At 41.1% G+C, this 23395-nt stretch overlaps 1 protein-coding gene across 6 annotated transcripts in view; it reads right to left on the reverse strand.

The window, feature by feature from the left end:
* Positions 1-9481: 9481 nt before the first annotated feature.
* Positions 9482-23395, reverse strand: part of DOCK9 (dedicator of cytokinesis 9) — a 222893-nt gene continuing 208979 nt past the window's right edge. For 5 of the 6 annotated variants that reach the window (XM_019524534.1, XM_019524533.1, XM_019524532.1 and 2 more), the window contains 4 exons: positions 19544-19734; positions 15423-15523; positions 15098-15236; positions 9482-10742 (listed from right to left, as the gene is read on the reverse strand). In XM_019524534.1, coding sequence (XP_019380079.1) covers positions 10620-10742; positions 15098-15236; positions 15423-15523; positions 19544-19734 — 554 coding nt within the window. In that variant the 3' untranslated portion in view covers positions 9482-10619. Of the gene's footprint in view, positions 10743-12371; positions 12450-14393; positions 14501-15097; positions 15237-15422; positions 15524-19543; positions 19735-23395 lie in introns of all 6 variants that reach the window. The other variant, XR_002098921.1, reaches the window with a different exon arrangement.

Consider the following 23395-nt stretch of genomic DNA (forward strand, 5'->3'; position numbering starts at 1 on the left):
CAACTTTCCTGCTTTTTTCCCCCCACATAATACAAAAAAGCAAAACACCTAGCTTTTTATTCTTCCATAAACCTTTCCTGAAAGCAGACAACAGCCACATTGACCAGGCAACAACTCGCATTATACACTATATATAAGAAACTAAAATATATCTCTTCTAGGTGGCAAACAGTGACTACAATGGTGGTAATAGGGATGATACAAACTTTGCATTGTGCCTTACAAGAGTCTTTTCCCTGTTCACCAGGCTGTAAAATATTTTAGGAAAATTAATCTTCCTACCATAGTACATTTGGAAAATAAGATTCACATAACCCAGGAAGGATTTTTAATAAATACACCTGATTCAGACTCTATAGGTGACTCTTGCCCAAACACGGTGAAAAGATTTCAAAATAAAATGGACATGCTACAACTAGTGGAACCAAAAAATAGTTCAAATGGATTTAGAGACCTTTATTAATCTTCTTCCTCCACACTTTAGGTTGACTTCCATGAATTACCTTTTCAGATCTATGAGAGAACTTATCAAACGGGTGTCCTTTGATACCGATCTTTGAACAAGTACATTTTTCAGTATATTCTAGCACAAGTAAAAGATAAAAATGTATGTATGCTCCATAATGTGTAAAGTAGCCATCCAATGAAGGACAGAAAAACTGAACTATTAAAATGAGGTATTTGAGAGGCAACACCCAACTCTAATATAATCTTAGCTTGTCTAAATATGAAACACAAGAGGGTGTGTTCTCTTACTTAAGCACAGCAGTGAAACTATCAATAAAAGGATGCCTGGATATTGGTTCTAATGACCTCTCTAATGAGTCAACTAAGGCAAAGCACAGGTACAGCTCTTTGTACTTAGGCTTCTGTAGTATGTACTTTTTGTGTTTTAAGGTCCATCCCTGTTCTGTCACAGTCCTTCCTGTCACTCAATCCTGGAAGCTTGCTTTATCTTTGGCTCAGTCCTCCTTTGTTCCACATATCTAGGCTGTATCTTTGTTTTGTTGTGGCTTTCTGGAAAATATAGTCAAGACCTAACCTTTCCTACCTGGTAAAATTGTATGCAACTGTCTCCAATTTATTTCTTGGCTCATTGTTCTCCTCCAGGAGTCCCTAACTTGCACTGCATCTTACATAAATTTCTTGTCTATACCTTCAGATCCCTTCCCAATTTGATCCTATTTTACCTTTCTGCCCTTAATACCCTATTGCATGGCCAGCCTTTGTTTTCTTATCACCGGTGAAAGCAGCACTTAGTGTCTGATTCTCCATTTTGCTTAAAAACAGATTCACATTTTCTCAAAATTACCCTCTCCTTTTAAGTGGAGGAAAAGTTCTTGTCTCGTCTCTTATGGCATAAACTGCAATCTGAGAACAGCTAGGCAGGTAGAGAGTTGCGATGAGTTTTGATTACTGTTTGTGACTAAAGTGGAATGTGTGTATACACAAACACATACATAATTTTTAGAAAGTGATGGTTAATTTTGGGTGCTTGGTGCATGACTTAAATCATGCTCCTTAAAATACGTTTCGGAGAGTGAATGTTCAGCACATTCTGGAAGCAAGCTCCTTTCAAATTTTTAAAAAGAAATCTGTTAACATACCCAGTTAGCAAATCAAAAAATATTCCCTTTTGGCAGAGACAAACTTCTGATGCTTTCATCTATATGTCTTAATCTTAGAATCATGGCCTCTTCTCATATTTCCAGGGTCATTTTGTTAATTATGATGACTTCTTAATGAAAGGAATGTATAAAGACAAAAGTGCTGTCTGTCCCTTTATAAAGAAATATATGGCAACCCTAAGCACAGAAGGACACAACTAGCCAGCAAGTAAGTGTTAGAGAATAGGTAATGAAGTAAAACCCCTCAACCTTCAAATTAGGTTGCATGTATTTCCAAAATGCTTATTTATTATCCAGCCACCACTGCATGACCAAATGCCATTGACAGATGTGAAAAAAACAAACAAACGATGCTTTACCAGAAGAGGAAATGCATCAGTTTGACAGCTCAACCAACAACTGTACAGATTGCATGCTTCAGTGGAGATTTTTGGTGCTTTTATTTAATACCTGATGTGAGCCAGGTCAAACTGACTCAATGTCTCTTTTAGGCATGTGCTGTGCTTGGTGCAGGGGGGCACTGAGCTGGAAGTAAAGTGTTTTTGGTTTTTTTTTTTCATGTCCATAATCAGTCTTAGAGGCTTATGTCTGCCCCAAAGTACAAGAATGAAGTGATCACCCCTCCTTTTCAGTGAATAGAGATACCTGCTTTTCTTCTTTCTCATTGGGCCTTGTTTGCTGTTTGCTTTAAATTTATCACAAACTGACTCTGGTAGTAGCACAACTTTTATTGAGCTTGACAGAGTAAGGTTATAACATTCGGTAAACTCAGAGACTGCAATCTGGTAGTTGCAAGAACTCCAATCAGATTTTTCTACAGCTTTGCCATTGTTTCCTCTTTCGGATTTGTCATTCTCATGTCTTAGAAGTAAGGGCTAGAATCACTTTTCATGCCAGGGATTCCAGCATCTCACTTTCTTGTTCCTAATTTCTCCCTCAATCCAACAGGCTTGATTTGCATCTCTTCATGTGGGTAGCAGAACTCAGCCATGCACCAACTAGTTTCTACCCAAAGGCCAGATGAATAGTGATGTGTCAGACTCTCCCTTCCTTTCAATTTCAAGGTTTCTAACATCATATCACGGCAGTAGCAAATCCTTCTGCCACCCTTCTTCTTCTCCACAGGAAAAAAAGAATTAAAAACAAATATAAGAGACAACGGGTGTGTCCACATGTTCATTCATACACTGTAATTACAGGTACTAAATAATTATGCCATAATTGGCACTAATGCGCAGTAGCACCAGTGCATGCTTTTTCATGATGCCAATGCACAGTAGATTAATTCTACTGTGCACTAGCATGGTTTTTGCCAGCTGTGCTAATATGCAGTAGAATTAGTCTACTGCACCTTTAGTGTCTTGTGTAGTTGCACACAGGGTGCATCTTTCCAGGAACATAGCCACCCTGCAAGCTACTTTGTTCCTTCATCTCCCAGCCTGGTAAGTCCAGTAGAACAAAGGAAGCAACAAAATGAGAAAGTGCTCCTTCTGTGCAGGCACTTTTTTTCAAGAGCTGTATAACACAGTTAGCACTGCTTCTACTCCACAGCCACTCTCTGCCCAGGGACCTCTGCCAGCCCAGAGGAGCCCTCCCAAAGAGCAGATCAATCTTCCTCCATGCCTGAAACAAGCAAGACGGGGCAGTTCTCTCCATTCAAAACTGCAGTAGGGTAAAGTGCAATTATTTCCCCAAATTCCATTAACCCTCATTTAGCTACAGAGGAAAAGCACCTGTTTCTTTTCAGCTACCTCCTGTGAGCAAGAGAGCCTAGTGCCCAACTTCCTCTGTCTAGAGAAGCCTCAGCTCCCTCAGGACTGTTCTGTATTTTCTTTTCAGTTACAGGCTAGACAATGATGACATAGAGGTTGAAACCCTGCTTCATATACCAAGGAACAAGTAGCAGATCTAAGAGCAACTGTGATTCTTCTCCCCATCAAGAAAACTCACCAATCTGGCAAATAAAGGCTAAAGACTCTAAAAGGACAAGATAGCTTAAGAGAGGGCAAGACATTTCAGAGCCTCATCCATTTTTAATAGCCAGGATTTGACACTTGATTCTTCCTGAACAAGAATTACCAATACTCACAGCAATAAAACCACTCAGATTTTAAAACATCTTTTTCCTGCTGGCGTTCAAAGAGGTATTTTTATAGCTGGAACAGTGAGCCTTGTGACACTCTTGCAGAAAGCATATGAAGAATCAGAATCCCTATTCCCATCCTTTGCTTCAAGCATATGAATTCAGTGAGATAAAATTCAAAGACCTTGAGGCTTTCCTGGAGTCAAATATCTCAGAAACACATCACTGAGAAGATGGCACCCTGTTCTACTTGTTGCCTCATGCAGTGTCATGAGACTTCTGCCTCAGAACCGTCTCAATCGCTGAGATCGCAACTGCACAAGGAGCCAACATACAGCAAAGCTCTTTACTTTGTTGGTTAAGGCACATGGGGTTTGGTTGGAATAAGGCCTGTGCTGACAAGGGCAGCAATAGCATAGAGTCCTCACATTTTGCATTTTTGAGAGACAAGAATGAACTATAAGGCTTTCATGACTTTGATTCCCTTCCATAGCTAGAAACATGAAGACAGGCCTTAAAATACTACAATTCAGTCATAGGAGTAGCATAACAAAGGTTTGGGGTGGGGCTGGGGGGCAGGCAGGGAACATGACTGGGACACCGACCCTGGAGGAGGTGCAAATGTAAGAGCTACTACACAGTATCTTGCTTCTGCAGCTTATGGATGTTCAAGAGCTTTCCACTTGGCCACAGATGCAGCTTAGCTTATCTTCTGCAGCCTTCTATAAGGGAGAGGACTGCTCCATAGCTTACCAATACAACATTTGACTGTCTAATTGTATCTCTGAGTTGCCTCTGAACAGGCACCATGCAAAAATAATGTATTAGCTTTATTATTATACAAAGGGACATCCTTCCCCACCTAGGAAAGCACATTGAAAAAGCTGTATTTATTTTGGACCTGCATATCAAGGGATGATTCCTGAACTTTTATCTTTAACCAAATGAGTGCTGTTGTGACAAAGAATTTCAAGAGGTACATGGCAACAATTAGTTTTCAGAACATACTTGCAGGAGGAAAAGAAATAAAATGGTCTTCTTAAAAAAGACAGGTAAGAAATTTAGATCTCTCTTCTACCACCAGAAAAATACCACTTGCTCAAAATCTCATGTAAAAACAGTTATACTGACACTAAAGCTACAGCTCCCCTGCCACATGACAAGGCTAAATCACTTTGGTAGACTGTGGATTCTAAGAGAGATTTTATTCCCCCTCCCTTTATCTAGCAGAGTTTTTTTGATCAAAAATAAAAAAACCAATTCTAGCAACAGCAGGAAATATTTCTATAGAACAGGAATCTCTCCCCTGTTCAGGTTTTTAGTGGGCTAACAGGAAGCTTATCTTTCATTTTCCTTTCTCAATTTAGAGTACTCTAAACTATTCTTGCTTGGCCCTTAAGACGCTTAAATAGTTGCTCGTTTGGTGTCTTGCTTTATAATTTTTAATAACATGCAGAGATTATAATTTCTCAAGTGTGTCTTCACTGAGAAAATAAGAGTAAGACTAAGAACTGAGTTTTAAATTATCTACATAAAGATCATCTAAACTAAAAGAACTAGTGAATTCCAATTGTGAAGTTTGAAAAAAAAAAGGCTATATTGAACCTTTGCTCTATTTTTCAGTACTCAGTCTCCTTTATTTTAACTGAAAGTTACAACTCATATAATTACAAATAAGGCAGAAGTGTTCTTATGAGTGACTGGCTTTTGTTTTCACCATCTGATTTACTTTTCACCATTTATGTTACCATATATATACAGAATCACAGAAAATGAGGGTTGGAAGGGACCTCAGGAGGTCATCTCATTCAACCCCCTGCTCAAATCAGGACCATCCCCAAGTCTATCATCCCAGCCAAAGCTTGGTCTAGCTGGGCTGTAAAAGCTTCCAAGGATGGAGATTCCACCACGTCTCTGGGTAACCTGTTCCAGTGCTTTACTACCCTCCTGGTGAGAGAGTTTTACCTGATATTTAGTCTGAATTTCTCTTGACAACCATCTCTTTGATCTGTTATCTGCCACCATTGAAAACAGTCTAGCTCAGGGTGTGTGAGTATTTGGGCTGAAGGGCCACTTAACAAGTTTTGGTGACCTGTTGAGGGCAGTGCGTGCGCGCAGTCACATGAGCTCCATGCAGCTGGGCTGAGGCTGATGCCAGAGCAGAAGTGGGGGCATGAGTCTGCCTGGGGCTGTAGTGTCTTATTTCCGCTCCTCCCTGCCCAGCTTAACTGACACCAGCAGACAGACACATGTTGGGGGTGCGGCTTTGGCATTTGCAGCTCCACAGAGCTGGGCTGCAGGGGGAGGGGAGAATGCCCCTATCTCTTGACCTCCTGCCCCCACCCCACCTGCTGTGCAGACCCCAGCTGGGCAGAGCTAGGGCAGAGGGGGTTCAGTTCCCTGCTTTGCTTGCCCCCCTTGCTGTGTAGTGCCAGGCAGAAAGGCAGGGCTCTTGCCTCTGCTGGCACAGCAGGAAATGCTGCATGGAAGCAGCCCTGCCTGCCAGGCACTGCATGGTCAGACCCCCATTTCCCAGGCTGCTGCATGGTGCAGGGTGGACACTAGGGCTGTTTCCACACAGCATTTCCTGTTGTGCCAGCAGAGGCCCACAGGTGGGTGGTGGCAGTGGCTCCAAATCCAGCCCTTGCTGGCACCGTGGGAGGGATAGAATTAATTGGTAGGCTGAATAGGGCTGCCAGGCTGTATTTTGCCCACACCTGGTCTAGCTCCATCCTTTTTGTAACCACCATTCAGGGACTTGAAGGCTGCTATTAAATCCCATCAGTCTTTGTTTCTCCAGACTAAGTAAGCCCAGTTCCCTCAGTCTCTCCTCACAAGTCATGTGCTCCAGCTCACTAACCATTTTTGTTGTTCTCTGCTGGACTCTTTCCAACTCTTCCACATCCTTTCTGTAGTGAAGGGCCTAAAACTGAACACGGTACTCCAGATGTGGCCTCACCAGTGCTAAACAGAGGGGAATAATCACTTCCCTCAGTTTGCTGGCAACACTCCTACTAATGTAGTCCAGTAAGCTGTTAGCCTTCTTGACAACAAGGTCACATTGTTGGTTCATATTCAGCTTCTTATTCACTGTAACCCCCAGCTCCTTTTCTGTGGACATGCTGCTGAGCCAATCAGTCCCCAGCCTGTAATGATGCATGAGATTTGTTCTGCCCTAAGCACAGGAGTTTGTACTTGTCATTATTGAACCTCATGAGATTTATTTTGTTCCAATCACTCAATTTGTTGATGTCTCTCTGAATCCTAGTCCTACTCATCAGTATATCTACTACTCCCCCCAGCTTGGTGTCATTTGCAAACTTACTGACAGTGCACTCCATCCCATCTCCCAGGTCATTTATGAAGATATTGAACGAAATTGGCCTCAGAACTGACCCCCTGGACATTACTTGATACTGGCTGCCAATTAGACACTGAGCCATTGATTACTACCCTCTGAGCCCAACCGTCCAGACAGTTTTCTATCGACCTTACCGTCTATTCATCAAACCTATACTTCCCTCGGCTTGCCTGTGAGAGCATTGTGGGAGACCATATCAAAAGCCTTGCTAAAAATCAAGGTATATCATGTCCACTGCCCTCCCTGCATCTACTGAGGCAGTCATTTCATCATAGAAAGCAGTCAGTTAAAGGCACAACTGCTAGTTGGCCGTTCCAGCATTTGCACCAGGACGTTGTCCCCCGCGCTTTCCAAAAACTTCCTGGATTGCCTGTGCGCTGCTGTACTATCTTTCCAACAGATTTCAGAGTGACTGAAGTCCCCCATGAGAACCAGGAAACTTCTGCTAGCTGTTTGACAAAAGCCTCATCCACCTGGCCTGGGGGTCAATAGCAGACATCCACTGTGATATCATCCTTGTTCTTTCCTATGACCCTAACCCAGAGACTCAACAGGCCTGTCTCCAGTTTCATACTGGAGCTCTGAGCAATCATACAGCTTTTACATAAAGCACAACTCCTCCTCTTTGTCCCCTGCCTGTCCTTCCTGAACAGTTTAAACCCATCCATGACCATGCTGCAGTTATGCGAACTATCCCAAGTCTCTGTTATTTCAATTGCATAATAGTTCTGTGACTGTGTGAGAACTTCCAATTCTTCCTGCTTGTTTCCAGGCTCTGTGCAGTTGTGTATAGACATCTGAGGTGGCTAGCTTACTGCCCTACTTTCTCAGGAAGAATTGGGTGGCTTCCCCTGTTGGCCCCTCCTGCTTGTGCTTCCTCCAGCTCACCTGCTTCCCCATTTATCTCAGGGCTTTGGTCTCCATCCCCTGGCAAACCTAAAGCCCTTTTCACCAGGTTAGCAAGCCTGTCTGCACAGATGCTCTTTCCTCTCTTTATCAGGTGGATCCTCTCTCTTAATGGGCTGCCAGAAAGAAGTGGGATAAAACCTTCTCTCTTGCCACAGAGTGGAGAACACAGAGCAATGGCTTGAATTTCCAGCAAAGTAAGTTTAGATCAGATATTTGAAAAACTTCTTGTTAGAATAATAAAGCCTCAGGAAGCTGTGTACTTTCTATCACTGGAGGTGCTCAAGAAGAGATTGGCCAGCCACTATGCCTATGTTCTACTATGAGTATTTCCCATGCTTCTGGGCTTTGCTAGTTGCCCCTGCCCTCCCTTTTCTACTGTGTCAGGGTGTTTTTAAGCCTCCCTCAGAGACGCTGGCTACAGCCAAGGCAGGGGATTTTGGCTCCAGCAGAGCCAGTGCTACTGCTGGGACCAAAGTTGGAGGTTCCTAGATAGTGTTTTGGCCCTTTGCTCAAGGTCAGATTGATCACCATATTTGGGTTCAGGAAGGAATTTTACCCCATGGTCAGATTGGTATGGACTGTGGGGTTTTTGCCTTCCTCCGTAGCAGGGGACATTGTACCAAGGATCTCTACAGCATGTACTGACAGCATTTTATATAAGCAGGACATGGGCTGCTATGCTTCCCCTGCCTTAGCTGGGGCAGGTTAGGGTGTTAGGTCTATGTTGTATCAGGGATTACAGTAGACTTACGTAGAATTTAGATTATTGTTTGTATGGGATCATCCTGCCTCAGGCAGGGGGTTGGACTAGATGACCTCTGGAGTTCCCTTCCAGTTCTACTTTTCTATGATTTTATGACTCTTATCCCAGCCTTGCAATCACTGGCTACAAGCAACTTTTCCTTTTTCCCCCCCGCCAAAAGAAGTACATGCATATAGTAACATGCCTGCAGAAGGCTACTCAGGAGAAGTTGGAGAGTTGGATTTTTCACCCAAAGAGCTTTTATTCTCACAAAGCTTATGTATAAAATAACATTGAGCTCTCTCGAAATATCATTATTAAACAAGGGCAACACAGAAGTTCACTTCTTCAGTAATGATAATGGTAGCATATCACATGGAGCAAGGGTGAGAGAATTTTTTACTGGTTTTCTTTTCTTGAAGGGGAGTGGGAGAGCTACGCTTTATCATCAGACATTCTTTGGTAAATTCATGATAGCAGCATTACAGTGGGCAGAATTTCTACGAAGGTTTTAGTTAACAACAATGAAAGTGTAGGAGTAAATCAGATGTAACAACTTTACGACAGAGAATTTATTCAAAAGAACTTCCATATTGTATTATACATGCAGTGTGGAAGTCCTTAAATATTCCAAAGTGCAAAATGGGTTAAAGCTTGTGTGTTGCAAACTGATTTAAAAAAAAAAATCAACATCTTTTTTTTTTTTTTGCCCCTTTCCGGATAAGGCCAAAACAATAAGAACCAAAAGACACTTCAGAGAAGTTAGCCATGGTTTGTTTGTTTTTTTTTAATACAGATGTAGTACAGAATGTTTAATGTAGTACAGCAGGACAGTGTTTCCAGTTAAATAAAATTAAAAACCTTTATTTCCCCAAATATAAAATTACTAAATTAAATGTCTTAAAAGAATAATAATATGGTAAAAGCTTTAAATTACACCACCATTTACCACAGTAATTATGATCACCAATTACATACTCCATCACTTTGGCAAAAAGATGATTTTTTAAACAGTGTATAAACCTAAGATAGCAAAGACTGTATACATCTTTGTATTGCACTTATTTATATACAAGAATAAACAACTGTAAAATCAAATATATAGCATATACCTAGAATGAGCACAAAATTGTCACAAACTTAAAGCAGAGGACTGAGAGCTGGTATGAGTATTAAAAATGTTTAGAAATGTAATTAATTTATGTACAGAATGCATGGACTGTATTAACAAACAATATGTACATATCAATTTACTACTAATAATATTAAAGTATAAGTTGGTGTTCATTAATACAGACCTTTGGTTGTACTTAATTATTTTAATCAGCTTTAAGCTCACATACTTTCAAAATGCCAACAAGGTATAAAATGGAGCACAGCAATTTGTCAATGGTACAAAAACTACTATTGTCAGTTCCATTAAACCCAAAAAACTAGTGTCTCTATCTAGTCCCAAAATAGTTCTTGTATTTGGAATCAATCAGTATGTGCCATACATAAAAGAACACCTGAACATTATATATATGCAAACTTACATTCCACAACACTTTTTCTGTAATGTGCCATTAATTTGAAAAATACTTTCAAAGGAATAAGAGAAATTAACTTTTATGATAAAGTTTCCAACATACACCTCTGTAAAGACATTGTGAAAAATTTTAACATTGCCAGCAGAATTCAAAAATATATGTGCACCCTTTTGTTTTTCTATAGAACTATAACCACTATTTATCTAGTCCTGCGCCTCCCCCAATATTTAAGTGTGCTCAGTCTTTAATATTAATTTACATGGCTTGTATGTGCCCAATATTTAGCTCTATAATCATCCTGAGTTTGGAAGTGTTACAACATATCCACGCACACTTTAAGAAAAATTTACTTTCCTTTACATAACAATCATGCAACTGAAGATGATGTGGGCATCCCATGAACTGTTGTGCTTGTTGGAGTTCCACTTATGGCGTTGAAAATGTGTAGCGAATTAGACATAACACTGGTCTTTTCTTCAACAGGAGTAATCTTAAAAGAAAAATAGATTTCTTTACCATAACGTGATTACATGCATATACAATCAATTACAAAAATGATACATAAAAAACAATAAAATACTGGTCAATTTTCATAATGTGCTCTTTATCTACTCATATCTTTTTTATATTACCATCAGCTACATGCAATTTTTAAAGGGTTTATTAACACCGCTACCAGGAATCCTACCCTAAATTTTTAGGCCGCATGTTTGACATCCCTGCTCTACAACATATTGCTAAGTTTAGCACCACAAAATTGGATAATAAATATTTTTTCAACATTAGATAAATCCGTCCAATTAAAATTTTACACATTTCTCATTGGCTGAGACTTGAATAGCTCCTTTTTCCTTTTAGAACTTAAGGGAACAAACTTATCCTTAGAAAGCAGGAATAACTCTAAAGTCCCAGAGAGTAAGGAAAAGTTCAAAGCAGACTTTCATAAACTCGGTTTACAGATGGTTCACTTCTCATTAGAGAAGCAAAAGTTTTAGCCTCGACTGTCCCAGGAAGTGTTACGGACAAGATGATAAATATAATAATTATGTTAATCACTCAAATTCTTTGCTGTACTTTGACATAGACTACTCTACTATCATTTTCCCTCTGAAATTATATTCCCTTCTTCCTAAAAGGCTGTGCAAGTTTTACTGCCACATAGGAGTGCAAGGCAGCCTAGTCAAAGGATCTTACGGTAAACAACTGCTATTCTGACCATACTGTATAGCAGGGGTGTCAAATTTACCACTTGCCCTGGGCTAGGATCCAGCCCCAAACGTGCTTTGTGCTGGGGTGGCACCTCCAGTTATGGGTCCAGCATGGGGCTGAGGAGCTGGAGTCACTCTGGTGGCAACAGAAGTGGCTGGAGGGTGACCAGGGCTGTATCAGATTTTGCTTGTCCTATTGCAGCTGCTGACTGCCATGTCCACTGAGGCCCAAGGGCTCTGGATTCTGCAGCAGGCTGCTCCCCCCAACCACTCTCCCCAACTTCTGGAGGCATGCTGGTAGACTGGCATTCAGGATACAGCAACTCTACAGGCTGGGCTGCATGTTTGACATCCCTGCTCTATAACATATTGCCGAGTTTAGCACCACAGAAATTAATTCTCCTCCTGTATAACTACAATAAAAAGGAATGATAGAAAGCTAGGCAGAGAGGCTAAAAACAAAAGTACAAAAAAAAAAATTACCATCCCATCTGATCATGTTTGCAAAAGTAGTATGGGAGAGGAGAGAGAGAGAGAGAGAAAGAAAATGGTTAATTTTTATTTCTACAAAGCCCCTTGCTATTTCATTTAATGCATCATGTAGTTTCCTGCAATCAGCTGTTTAAGCAGTTCATAATATTAGCTGTTCTAATTTGTTAAATTTGATTTTTCACTGCTTACACAACCAACAAAACATTACTGAAAATGTTCAGTATATTTCCAATTGCAGAACCAAGTCAGGTAATTAAACATAGCATTTTTATAACAATCATAACAATGAATTTCAGACAAAATGGATTACAATTTTATCTCAGTTATTTCACTGTAATTTCATTCCCTAAAAGAAACTTTCAGGTCTTGACATTTAAGTTACAACTTAAAAGTAAAAGTAAAATTGGATCAATACTTACATGCAACCTGTCCAATTAAAATTAGCAGATTTACTAACACAGCACACCTGTATAACACCACACTGGTAATGTACAGTATTGCTGCATACTGACGTATCACTGTCATCTACTCCTGCTGTCCTGCAGTAATTTCTTCCAAAAAAAAGCTTTTCATATTTCTCTTTAACACTACAACAAGAATGGCACTCTCTCTTGTGCTGCTGACATTCTATTATCTTTCCAACTTTTTACCGTGACACGGTTTTAGATTCCTTCCTTCCACCCCTCAAACTACAGCCTCGTACAGACATTCAGTTTCTCCCGGGACAGTATCCATTTTCCTAGGAGAAATCATGAATGTACAGATGTTCAGAATATTTGTTCCAGAATGAAAATGGCTGCTCTCGGAGAAATACAACCAGGGAACAACCAGAGTTAAATTACTTCCAGGAGAGTTTCTTCTAGGAGAGTGAATGTCCGTACATGCTGATAAAGACTTACCATGATGTGCACGCATATTTACAACAGACTTCACCAGCAGCATTTCAAGAGTGGTTGAGGATCCGTATGTCAGCGGACAGATGCATCTGGTACTAGATAGTTGGTGGCCCCCCAGGTTCTGCTGTCATCTGTTGCCAGGCAGACTAAGGAAGCCTGCAGAGCATACGAGATGTGTGCACAGGGCCCCTCCTTGGCTGCACAGTGTCAGCTCTCCACTCTTCAGGGCCTCATCATTTGCATGTCTGTACATGTGGCTCTGGGTAAGGTTTTCTACCCTGAGAACAAACTTGGGAGAATTCTCCCAGATTATCCAAATGTGTGTATGCAGTTTATGTTCTAACTCTAATTTTGTCCTTGTTTTTCTTCCTATATAAACCTCCTTTACACACTTCTTTTCAGTCATGTTATTCCTCCTTCCTCTTTCCAAACCCTCCATCGGGTTCCTGCCTTGTGGCATATCAGGTTCAGCCATTCAAAAAGTATGTCATTCTTATCTGCCTTGTTTCTGTAAATCCCTCTTCTAACACGTCTTCCTTATCGTTTTTCTTTCCAAATTATCATTCTCTGTTTGAACCGCTGTCTTCACCTCCTTCCTTGCTTTCAACTGTAAGCTTTCCACTGCAGAGGAAAGGTATTACTCTAGACTCTGTGAAAAGTCACGTAGATAATATTTTATTTGGTTAAGAGAACATGAACAATTTTTTTTTATAGGACAAAGATATTCTCTGTGCCTGTACTATATGTTTTTAAGAGACATGTCTGGTAAGATGTGAGTATATTAAGGAGTAAAAGAGAAGATGCGTGAGAATCGTCTGCATTTGCCATAGGCTAGTGTTTTACCATAATTTCTTGAACATGAAGACACGATTCAGATATAAACAAACAGATGAAAGACTGAGGAGATATAGAAATACCAGCATGATGCAATGATGCCAGCTTGATGCACCAGTACCAGAGGAATCCCACCTTTTGGCAAAGGGAGTAAAGATTAAGGGACTGCAAGAGCTTGCTGATTAAGTTAATGCAGAGTTCTGCTATTGTCCAGGACAGGAAGCATTGGCAAGGCCACTGACTATGGATAAGGAGGTCTTGTGTATCAGCCAGACAGCTCATAGTTCTAAAATGTTGATGTGAAGACTGGTCTCCATTGTCAGCCTTTTCTCAAGATTTTTAGTTAATCTGTAAGGGATCCCCATCTTCAGGACAACATCTTTTGTAAGCAGAGGCATAGAAAAGGGTATTCTGCATCCTTTTCTCAGATCTGTTCACAACTATGAAAGGTGGATACCTGGAAGGGCTCCAATCATCTAGTACCAGATGCATCTGTCTGCTGACATATGGATCCTCAACCACTCCTTGAAAGGCCATGGTGAGGTGAAGTCTGCTGTAGAGACACACCTACATCATGCAGCACATGTCCCCAGTAAGTTTAGATCTTTGTCTTTGTCCTTGGGGAGGCCAAAGTCACAGTCTCTGAGGTCTTGCACAGCCAAACCTGTACTGAGGGAAGATGTGCTTGTGCTAAATTAGAATCTAGCAGTACACCAGTGAATTTCATGCAGAAGGTTGATGTCTGGATCAATTTTTCCTAGTTCATTTGGTCATTCCCCCCAAGTCACTGCTTCTCTGTATATTGCCATGGTTGTTGCCTGAAAAAAATTCTACTTTGCAAGTGAATATCCAGTTTCTCTGCCATATGGCCAAGTCCTGAAAAAGCTTCACTTCATTGAAGGAGGTTTGCCTGATCTCATTGGAAAGGACAGAGAGATACTGGAAGCTTGTGGTTCTTATATAGGTTGCTGAGGAACACAGGGCAAGAAAGGCTGCCCATCACATACATACCCTTTCACACTCTTCCCCACTCCACATTGACAAGCCAGGGCAGAGATTGGTGTTAACCAGATTTATTTCCTTGGTGAAAAGGGATTTAGTTCAAGAGACTACAGAAGTATTCGCAATACCGCAATACTATAAAAAGTATTTCACAAAATACTGTAAAAAACCCTAGTATTCACTTAGATTGACTTTTTTTAAATGGACAAAATTTGGGACAGCCATGTCATGTTCAGACTTCTACACAAGAATATCTGATGGAAGAGTGGACTATACTTGTTTTAAATGAGTAGGTGTAGTCTTGCCCTTGTTGCCCTAAATCTGTAACCATTTGTTTTCCCCAACGGGTTCAGATTATAGCACAAGAAACTTCATCCTGAATACTGTTACATTTAAATAAGTTCAGTACATACTTGTTCATGCATTATTTCAGAAAGCTCTTTTGCCATTTCTCTGTAGTTTGCCTTCATTTCTTCCTGATACTCTAACTGATCTTCCTTTATAAGTCGTTCATTTACCCCCAAGGCATGACCACAAGCCTCAACAAATTGTCTGAAATTGTATAAAAACAGAAAACAAAGTGAAACAAAGAAAACATCCACAATAATTATATCCAATGTTACTTAGTAATTTTGTACTCTCAACACAACTGAGACATTGCTAATGCAGTTAGTTCGTGAGTAAAAAGAAAATTTCAGTCTTGAAAAAAACAAGTCAGTGTATTTTCAGACAGTATACCTGAAAACTTCCTTCAGTAACTTCACTTTATTGTCTGGATATCTTTTGGTGTTTGTAGCATCCAAGAAAGCTCTTGCATACGCTAATGGACCAGCATTCACCTAAAACAAGAACAACAATAATTTAAAATAAAGCTAATTTGCTACTTTCCCAAACTATCCCAACTAAAGCATTCTGTTGTTTAAAGAAGTTAGATTAGCTTGTTTTGCTTAAGTGAACATACTGCTTTTTTAAAGTAATGGACTGACAAAAACTTAGTATATTTGAGCAGGCACAGCATAGCAAAATGCAGCATTTTCTCACATACCATATGGCCTGAAATAAGACACACACTTTGTTTGGGAAGACAGAAAGAAGTCAGGGAAAAAAGATTTCTGCAGGGTTGAGAGTGCTGACCGCAGGGGCAGCGTACATTCTTCAGCACTGCTGCTCAGCCAAAAGCTAGTTTTAACATTCTCACAGTTGCAGCCGAATTGGTAGCAGCTTTTTGGCTGCTCAGGCAAAAGCTACTTGCTGCCAATTCAGCAGTGACTGAGAGAAGGTTATAATTAGTTTTGACATGGAAGAGGAGTGCACTCCACCCTTCCTCTGTGGCCAGGAGAGAAACAAAGCACATGGCAGCCATTACAGCATCCCCATGCTTTCATTCCACAGAATAAGCTTCCCTGCTTAAGATGTACCCCAATTTTGGAGGACTGATTTTTAGGGAAGAGGTATAAGTGATATTCAAATAAACAAGGTATTTTTCCATGCTGCTTTCTGACTCAAAGCGATCATTTCAAGGGTGGCAGAAAGGCATAATTGAAATAAGTTGGAAATTTGTATTTGCATTGTTTTAGTTCATAACCCGCTGCCTAAGCAGCTTGTGAGCTAAAATGATTGTTACTGATCTGTTTATTTATATTATTAAAAAATGGTGTTATATATCTGAATTCTTCATAAAGCCTTTCCTTACAAAAAATAAGCGAGTTTGTTTTCATCGTTACTCCAGCCTCCTCCTCCATTTTACCCACTTGCTAAATTTTGTCTAACTAAGGTTGTAAGCTATTAGTGCAAGCCTATATAGTTGAAGACTTATCTAGAGCTGTACTAGAAGGTTCTACAAGGTCTCCGAGATATTTCAATGAAAAACTCCCCTGCTTTTGTGAGTTGAGGTAACCATCGTCTACTCTAAAGCAGAGTTCCTATTCTATAGGAGAAGAGCAGACCTCAAAGATGATCAAGATGCTTGGTTTTTTCCTTCTTTTCATGCCATCTACACATTTTTGTAGAATTCTTCTTCCCCCTCCCATACCCAAGACAGTGCTTCTGTCCTGTCTAAGTATCAGGACCTCTTCTCAGATGGCACTTCTATTTGGGACCTAATCTATAGCCTGGTATGGCAATGGGAAAATCCTTGAGAAGCAGCGCATTTACTAACTGACAACCCCTGACAAGGAGGTATTTGTAAATCAACAACAAACTGCTGGGTGCACACTTGACAGACTTCAAGATATACTCTAGTTCTGGTTGTGTGAACAATTTATTTCACAATTCAGATCTGTTAGATGACAGCTTTGATTACAGTATTGCTTCATATTGAATATTTCAAATAATTCAAACTTCTTTAGTTGCTCATTCTGTTCGCATGCCAATTTGTGTTTTTACAGCATGCCAAGTCCATCATAAAATGCACTGTACATACAAATCATTTTGAAGGGCTCCCATAAGTGTTACTGGAGTCATCTTTCGTGACTACTAGATATTTCTAAAATGTGACAGAAATATCTTTTCCCAATATATTAGTATTTGATAGGTGCAAAACCAAGACAGCTCACCATTTAGAAATAAGTGATAGATCATAGGGAATAAATCAATAGTCTTTTTTTAAAGAATTTTACAATTAAATTAATTGAGCCCTGTGGGTAACCTGCCCTTTGGTTCCTTCCCTACCCACCTTTCAAATATAAAAGTCCTCAATCTCAGCACCAACAGTAAGAGACAGTCAACAGCAGATAGACTGCTATCAATTAAGTCTGCCTCCAGGAACAAGGCTGCTTGCTATATCTGCTGTGTATGCAAATCTTAAATGCAGTGATTGAACTGATCTTTTTAAATGTAGGTTTGTTTGTGAAACAGTTACAGATTTTGAAATTCTTACATAATTATAAGTAAAATGGAGATAACATTTTCTAGCTAAAAATACCTTTATTAGATGGCCAATCATACCCAAACACTCTATAGTTGTGTAGTTACATACATGCATGCTAAAAATACACATCTGATCTATGTTTAAAAGGACATAATTAACGTTGCAAAGTCAAACACTGAAAAATTCCAGATTTATGGTTATGTGGGGAATCTTAATTCTGCCCCTTTTTTCATAGATTCATAGATGTAGGGTCAGAAGGGACCTAAGCAGATCTTCAAGTCCAACCCCCTGCCCTGGGCAGGAGAGAATACTGGGCTCTTATGACCCAATTGTCAAGCTTCCTCTTAAAGACCCCCAAGGTAGGAGCCAGCACCACTGCCCTTGGAACTTGGTTCCAGATCCTAGCTGCCCTGACTGTGAAGTAGTGCCTTCTAATGTCCAGCCTCAATCTACTCTCAAACAACTTATGGCCATTATTCCTTGTTACTCCGGGAGGTGCTCGGGGGAACAGGATCTCTCCCATTCCCCGCTGGTCCCCCCTGGTACGTTTATAGGCGGCCACCAGATCTCCTTCTCAGTCTTCTCTTGTGGAGGCTGAACAGGTTCAGGTCCCATAGCCTGTCCTCATAGGGTCTGCCCTGCTGTCCCTGGATCACGTGAGTGGCCCTCCTCTGGACCCTCTTGATGCTGGCCACATCTCTCTTAAAGTGCGGTGCCCAGAACTGGATGCAGCACTCCAGCTGCGGCCTGACCAGTGTCGGATAGAGGGGGAGGATCACCTCCTTGGCTCTGCTTGTGATGCATCTGTGGATGCATGACAAGGTGCGGTTAGCCCTAGTGACCGCATCCTCACATTGGCGGCCCGTGTTCATTTTGGAACGATAATGACTCCAAGATCTCTTTCTGCCACTGCGCTTTCAAGAAGGGAGTTCCCCAGCCTATAGGTATGCTGCTGGTTCCTACTGCCCAAGTGCAGCACCCTGCACTTGTCAGTATTGAAGCCCATCCTATTCTCATTTGCCCACCCCGTAACCTGTCCAGGTCCAGCTGTATCTAGTCCCTCCCTTCTAGTGTGCCCACCTTGTCCCAAATCTTGGTGTCGTCAGAGAATTTGAACAGGGTGCTTTTCACCCCCTTGTCCAAGTTGCTGAAGAGATTAAACAGTGCAGGCCTGAGGACAGAGCCCTAGAGGACTCCACTGCCCACATCCCTCCAGGTCGAATATGACCCGTCCACCACCACTCTCTGGGTGCGGCCCCTCAGCCAATTAGCGACCCATCTGACTGTGTCGGCATCAATGCCGCCGTCACCTAGCTTTTTAATGAGAATGGGGTGGGAGACAGTGTCAAAGGCCTTCCTGAAGTCCGGAAAGACTTCAAATCACTGTGACACCTGTGTCCAATGATTTTTTGACCTGATCATAGAAAATCCATTATATCCAACAAACTAGGCAAGAAAAAGTACATCTGAAAAGAAAAGGAAATCTATGCTTACATTACTTAACAAGATTTCCTATAATATGTATGTACATGCACACTCCTCCACACAATCTATTACCAGTGTATCTTTTCCACCATATTCTTAACTCTCTTCCTCAGTGTCACTATTCTTTTCACATTCTGTCCATCTCTGTGTGCTTTTGGCTTCACTTTTTCTTCCTAAACCCTGGACTAGGATACAAATGCAAAATGATTACATTTGAAGTGAACTTTAAAACTTAGGCAAAATGTAGTAATTATTCCTTTCTGTTTGGGAAGCCACTGCTTTATTTTATTTTCAACCTCTCACTCCAAAACCAAAAAGAGCCAAGCTTTTTTTTTTTTTTTTTTTTAAATACATGCGAGATATTTAGCCTTGGGCTCATAAAGTACATAAAAATTGAAACTGTGCAGCTGAAAAAGAGCTTAAACTTTTCAGTATTTGTCATTCTATATTTTACTATGAAAAGGAATAGCCATGTTTTTCTGCACAGCCAGCTGAATGATCTTACCTGAACGCTGACGCTTCCCTGTAGCTTTAGTTGTAGCTTGATCATATCTACTTCAGCTGAAGAACAAAGTTGCCTGAGTTCTGCAACCTTTTTGCTCATTGCATCAATGGCGACTTCAATGGGATTTAGATCAGTATGGTGCTGATACATTACAGGAATGCGCTTTTTCACGTAGGGAAAACAGTGTATTGCTAGGACAAAACAATACATAGTTTAAATAACATATTTCTGTCAATATCATTAGAAACAATGTATAGTTTGGTGACATTTTACAATATTCTTTAAAGTCAGTCTACTTTTCTTTTTCTCATTCATACAGCAAACAGCCTTGTCTAGTTAATACAAAACTACAAGTAATCAACTACAAAAAACAAACTGGCAAACAGTCTCCAATACCTTTGGCTTAAAACAGCTTTCATTTCTGGCTGTAAACAGCATGAAAAATGAACAAATAGAAGTGCTTTTTTTAAAACTGGAATTAAAAATTAACTAAAATATAATTTATTAATAAAAGTAGGGATATTCTGAATTATGACTATATTTAAGTTTAAGAGGCAGTTGCCAAATGCATGGCAAGAATGGGACGTCACAGTGGGTGTGAGTAGGCCACTTTCCTCCACCCTGCCAGATGGATGCTGTGTGGCACATGATATAGCCAAAAACATTTTCGTCAATAGAAAACTTGACACTTTTTTGGAGATTCCAAAGGCTTGAAGAAAGAAGAAAAGAAGTAGGAAAGGATGTCTGCTGGGCACATGTAAAAGTGGATAATGCCTAGTATTTAATGCAGGTAGACAAGGTTCTTTGAATATTTAATATTTCTGTTTTGGAGCTTGAGGGTACACTTCTGGAAAAGGCAAAGTGGCTCCAGAGTCTTTTAGCATATGGATAGTCTCACTGGTTTTAGCACTGAGGAAAAAGAGCTCTTCAAAAGTAAAACTCTGAACTTCTTTGGAAAACCCAGAAGGTTGCAGGCAGAAGAATGTCTTGGAGTTCTGGACAGCCATGTCCAAACTACAGAATAAGAGGTGGTATCTGAAGCATCAAGAAATGAAGTCTTCACTGCTATATGCCCTTCAAACTTGAGGACTAAAAGGGCTTCTTTGGACTCCTCAAGTAAGGAGTCTGTTATATGCTGACCACTAGCTTACTGACATGGAAGCTGGCCAGAAGAACTTGGTAACTGACTATATTTGGAACTGGAAGCTAGCATAAGGGTAAGCCTTTCAACTCTCTTTCAGAAGTAGCGCATAATTGCCCAGCTTTCTTATTTACCCAAGCTACCTTCACAGTGCATGACAAGACAATTATTCAGCCCATCTGAGAGAGATTTTTCTTGCAAGAACGTAACTATGGGTGGACAACCGGAGAATGAGCTCCCAGCCTGGTCACTATATCTGGCACTGGCCTGGCTCCCACCACTGCCCTTAATGCTGCGGCCACCCAGGGTGCAGATCTTTCTGGTTACACTCCTGGCTGACTGTCCTCTTCCAAATCAACATGGCTAGTCCTGTTAACATTTTATTAATTTGCAGGGTTACTTTAGTAGAGCTATAGCATAGCAGTATTTCAGCTACACTGTGAGCAACCCCACTGGGCTTTCTCTAGTCAGATATGAAGGGCCTGGACTGTATGCTCCATCACATCCTGAAAACTTCAGAACTTATCCTTATTAAATGGGATGACATTGGGACAAAAACCTCATCTGGCATAATGCTGGTGTTGATTTTAGAATAAGTGCAGATACAAGTACTTAACATGGTGAAATAATTCCAGAGGTGGTGCTAGAGAAGGAAAAAGACAAGGACTTCCAGGAAAGTGGAAGCTTGTGACCTCTGGCAACAAGCATAAATATTCACCACCACCTGCAGTGGTTTTGCTGGAGAACAGATAAGGAGCCCTAGCAACAGAAGAGAAACAGCACATTCCACAAGAGGCCAAGCCAAACTCCCCAAGATTGGAAGGATCAAGAACACTGCCAACAAGAGGAAGCGATGGATGGCGGTGGTTGGATACTCCCTTCTGCAGGGGACAGAGGCATTCATATGCTGTCCTAACTTGTTGTCTTGGGAGATCTGCTGCTTGCCTAGAGCCCAGATCCAAGATGTCATGGAAGGTTACCAGGCTCATTCAGCCCTCAAATGGGGGTGGTGGTGGGAATGAATAGGGGGTAGGAGGAATGAACAGGAGGCTGAGGCTAGGTGAGGCCCCCTAATGGTCCCCTCCCCACTCCTCTAGCCTCCCCAACCCCTTACTTCCCTGCCACAAAGCTGGGTGCAGGTCCCTGCAGCCTGCACTGCTGCTTACCTGGCACAGGCAGGTGCTGTGCTTCAGGACCAGGGCAAGGGCTAGCCATAGGGACACTCTTGCTGGCTACCCGAGCATCTTCTGTAGAGGACCAAGCCTCCAGTTGCTTCAGGACACGGTCTAGGACTGTGCTCTGCCCCGCTTTTTAACCCTCAGGGTATTTTTTGACTCCTGGATATCCAGGTATCTAATTTTGCTCCCGCATTGCAAATTTGCAGAGAACTTTTTTTGTTCCTGTACATGCCTCTTGCAGCATCTCAAAGGGGTTTGAGATGTTGCAAGAGGCACATGTGCGCTCATCTGGACACGTCAAAAGAGTCCAAGTCCTAATCAGTAAGTAAGAGTCACATCTGTATTCCAGGTAGTGCCAGAAGTCAGGAGCCATGAAACTGAGGACACCCAAACAGGATAAGCAGGAACAGAAAACTGAACAGAAGCCAGGTGAGCAACTGAAACCCAAATGAAGGGCTTCAGCTTACATATGAGGTTCAGACTACTTTACAGACTGATTTTGTCCCTTGCATCAGGTGCCATTCTGAAACCAAATGGCCCTGATAAGTGCAGTTTTTGCCTTCTAACACAGTCTTCCTTCCCCTTGACAGGAAAGATTGACAGTCACAGTTCTGAAGAATTATAAAGCCTCTTACGGCCACAAAAGATGCTGAAACTAGCAGAGGAACCATGAGTGCCAAACTGGTGGGGGTGGAATGCTAATGTGTCAATGACTGCTGGGGTGTTTATTGCTGGTTTTCTCTGGAGTTGACTAAGGGCAACCAACCAAGCCAGATGACAGTGCCAGATGATCTGTGCAGAACTGCTATGACCTACAGAGGTAGCCATAACTGCCTGTGAAGTCTCAGAGCCTCTGTGGACTTCAGCAGTATCTTAACTGGACTATAAAGTCCCAGAATACATTAAGCAAGGTCTTCTTTTTGGGTCCTAGAGAACAGGGGTCTCATCCAGGAACCAAACCTGGATGAGCAGCTGACCAGAAGCCAAGGCCATGGTGTAATGAACTAATGTTGGAGTACACATGACTGAGCCATGTCTTGAGTCATAGGGGCAAAGACCTCTTCCAGAATAGAGGAAGAAACACCAAAGAAAGGTTAGAGTATCTGAAAATGATGGTGCTATGTGGCAAAGTAAGAGGGTGGTGGAAAGAGTTGCCAAGGCCCCAAGAAAAAGTTGGCTATTAATGTATTATATCAAAACAAAAAGAAAATGAGTTTGATAAAGGAAAGAGAAACAGAAGGTCTCTAAAGGGCTTTGACTGTGGTTCATGATTCAAGATCTAGAACCCAGAGTGCCCAAGATTTTAAGCTACTTAAGGTGGACTGAGAATTGGATTGCAATGCTTTTTTCCTAGTGTGTGGAATATAAAAAGGGATGGGAGTACAGCAGACCCCTGAAGCAAAAACATCTCCAATTTTGACTGCTGTCACGCGTAGTAGCAAGAATGTTAATATGGAGCTCTTATCTACCTTAATTTATTAAGTTGTGTTATCCACCTATGTTTCTACGATTTTTTGAAAATAAATCCTTGTA

The sequence above is a fragment of the Gavialis gangeticus genome, unplaced genomic scaffold (assembly GCF_001723915.1).
Source record: "Gavialis gangeticus isolate Ggan-Ray unplaced genomic scaffold, GavGan_comp1, whole genome shotgun sequence".
Lineage (NCBI taxonomy): Eukaryota > Metazoa > Chordata > Crocodylia > Gavialidae > Gavialis > Gavialis gangeticus.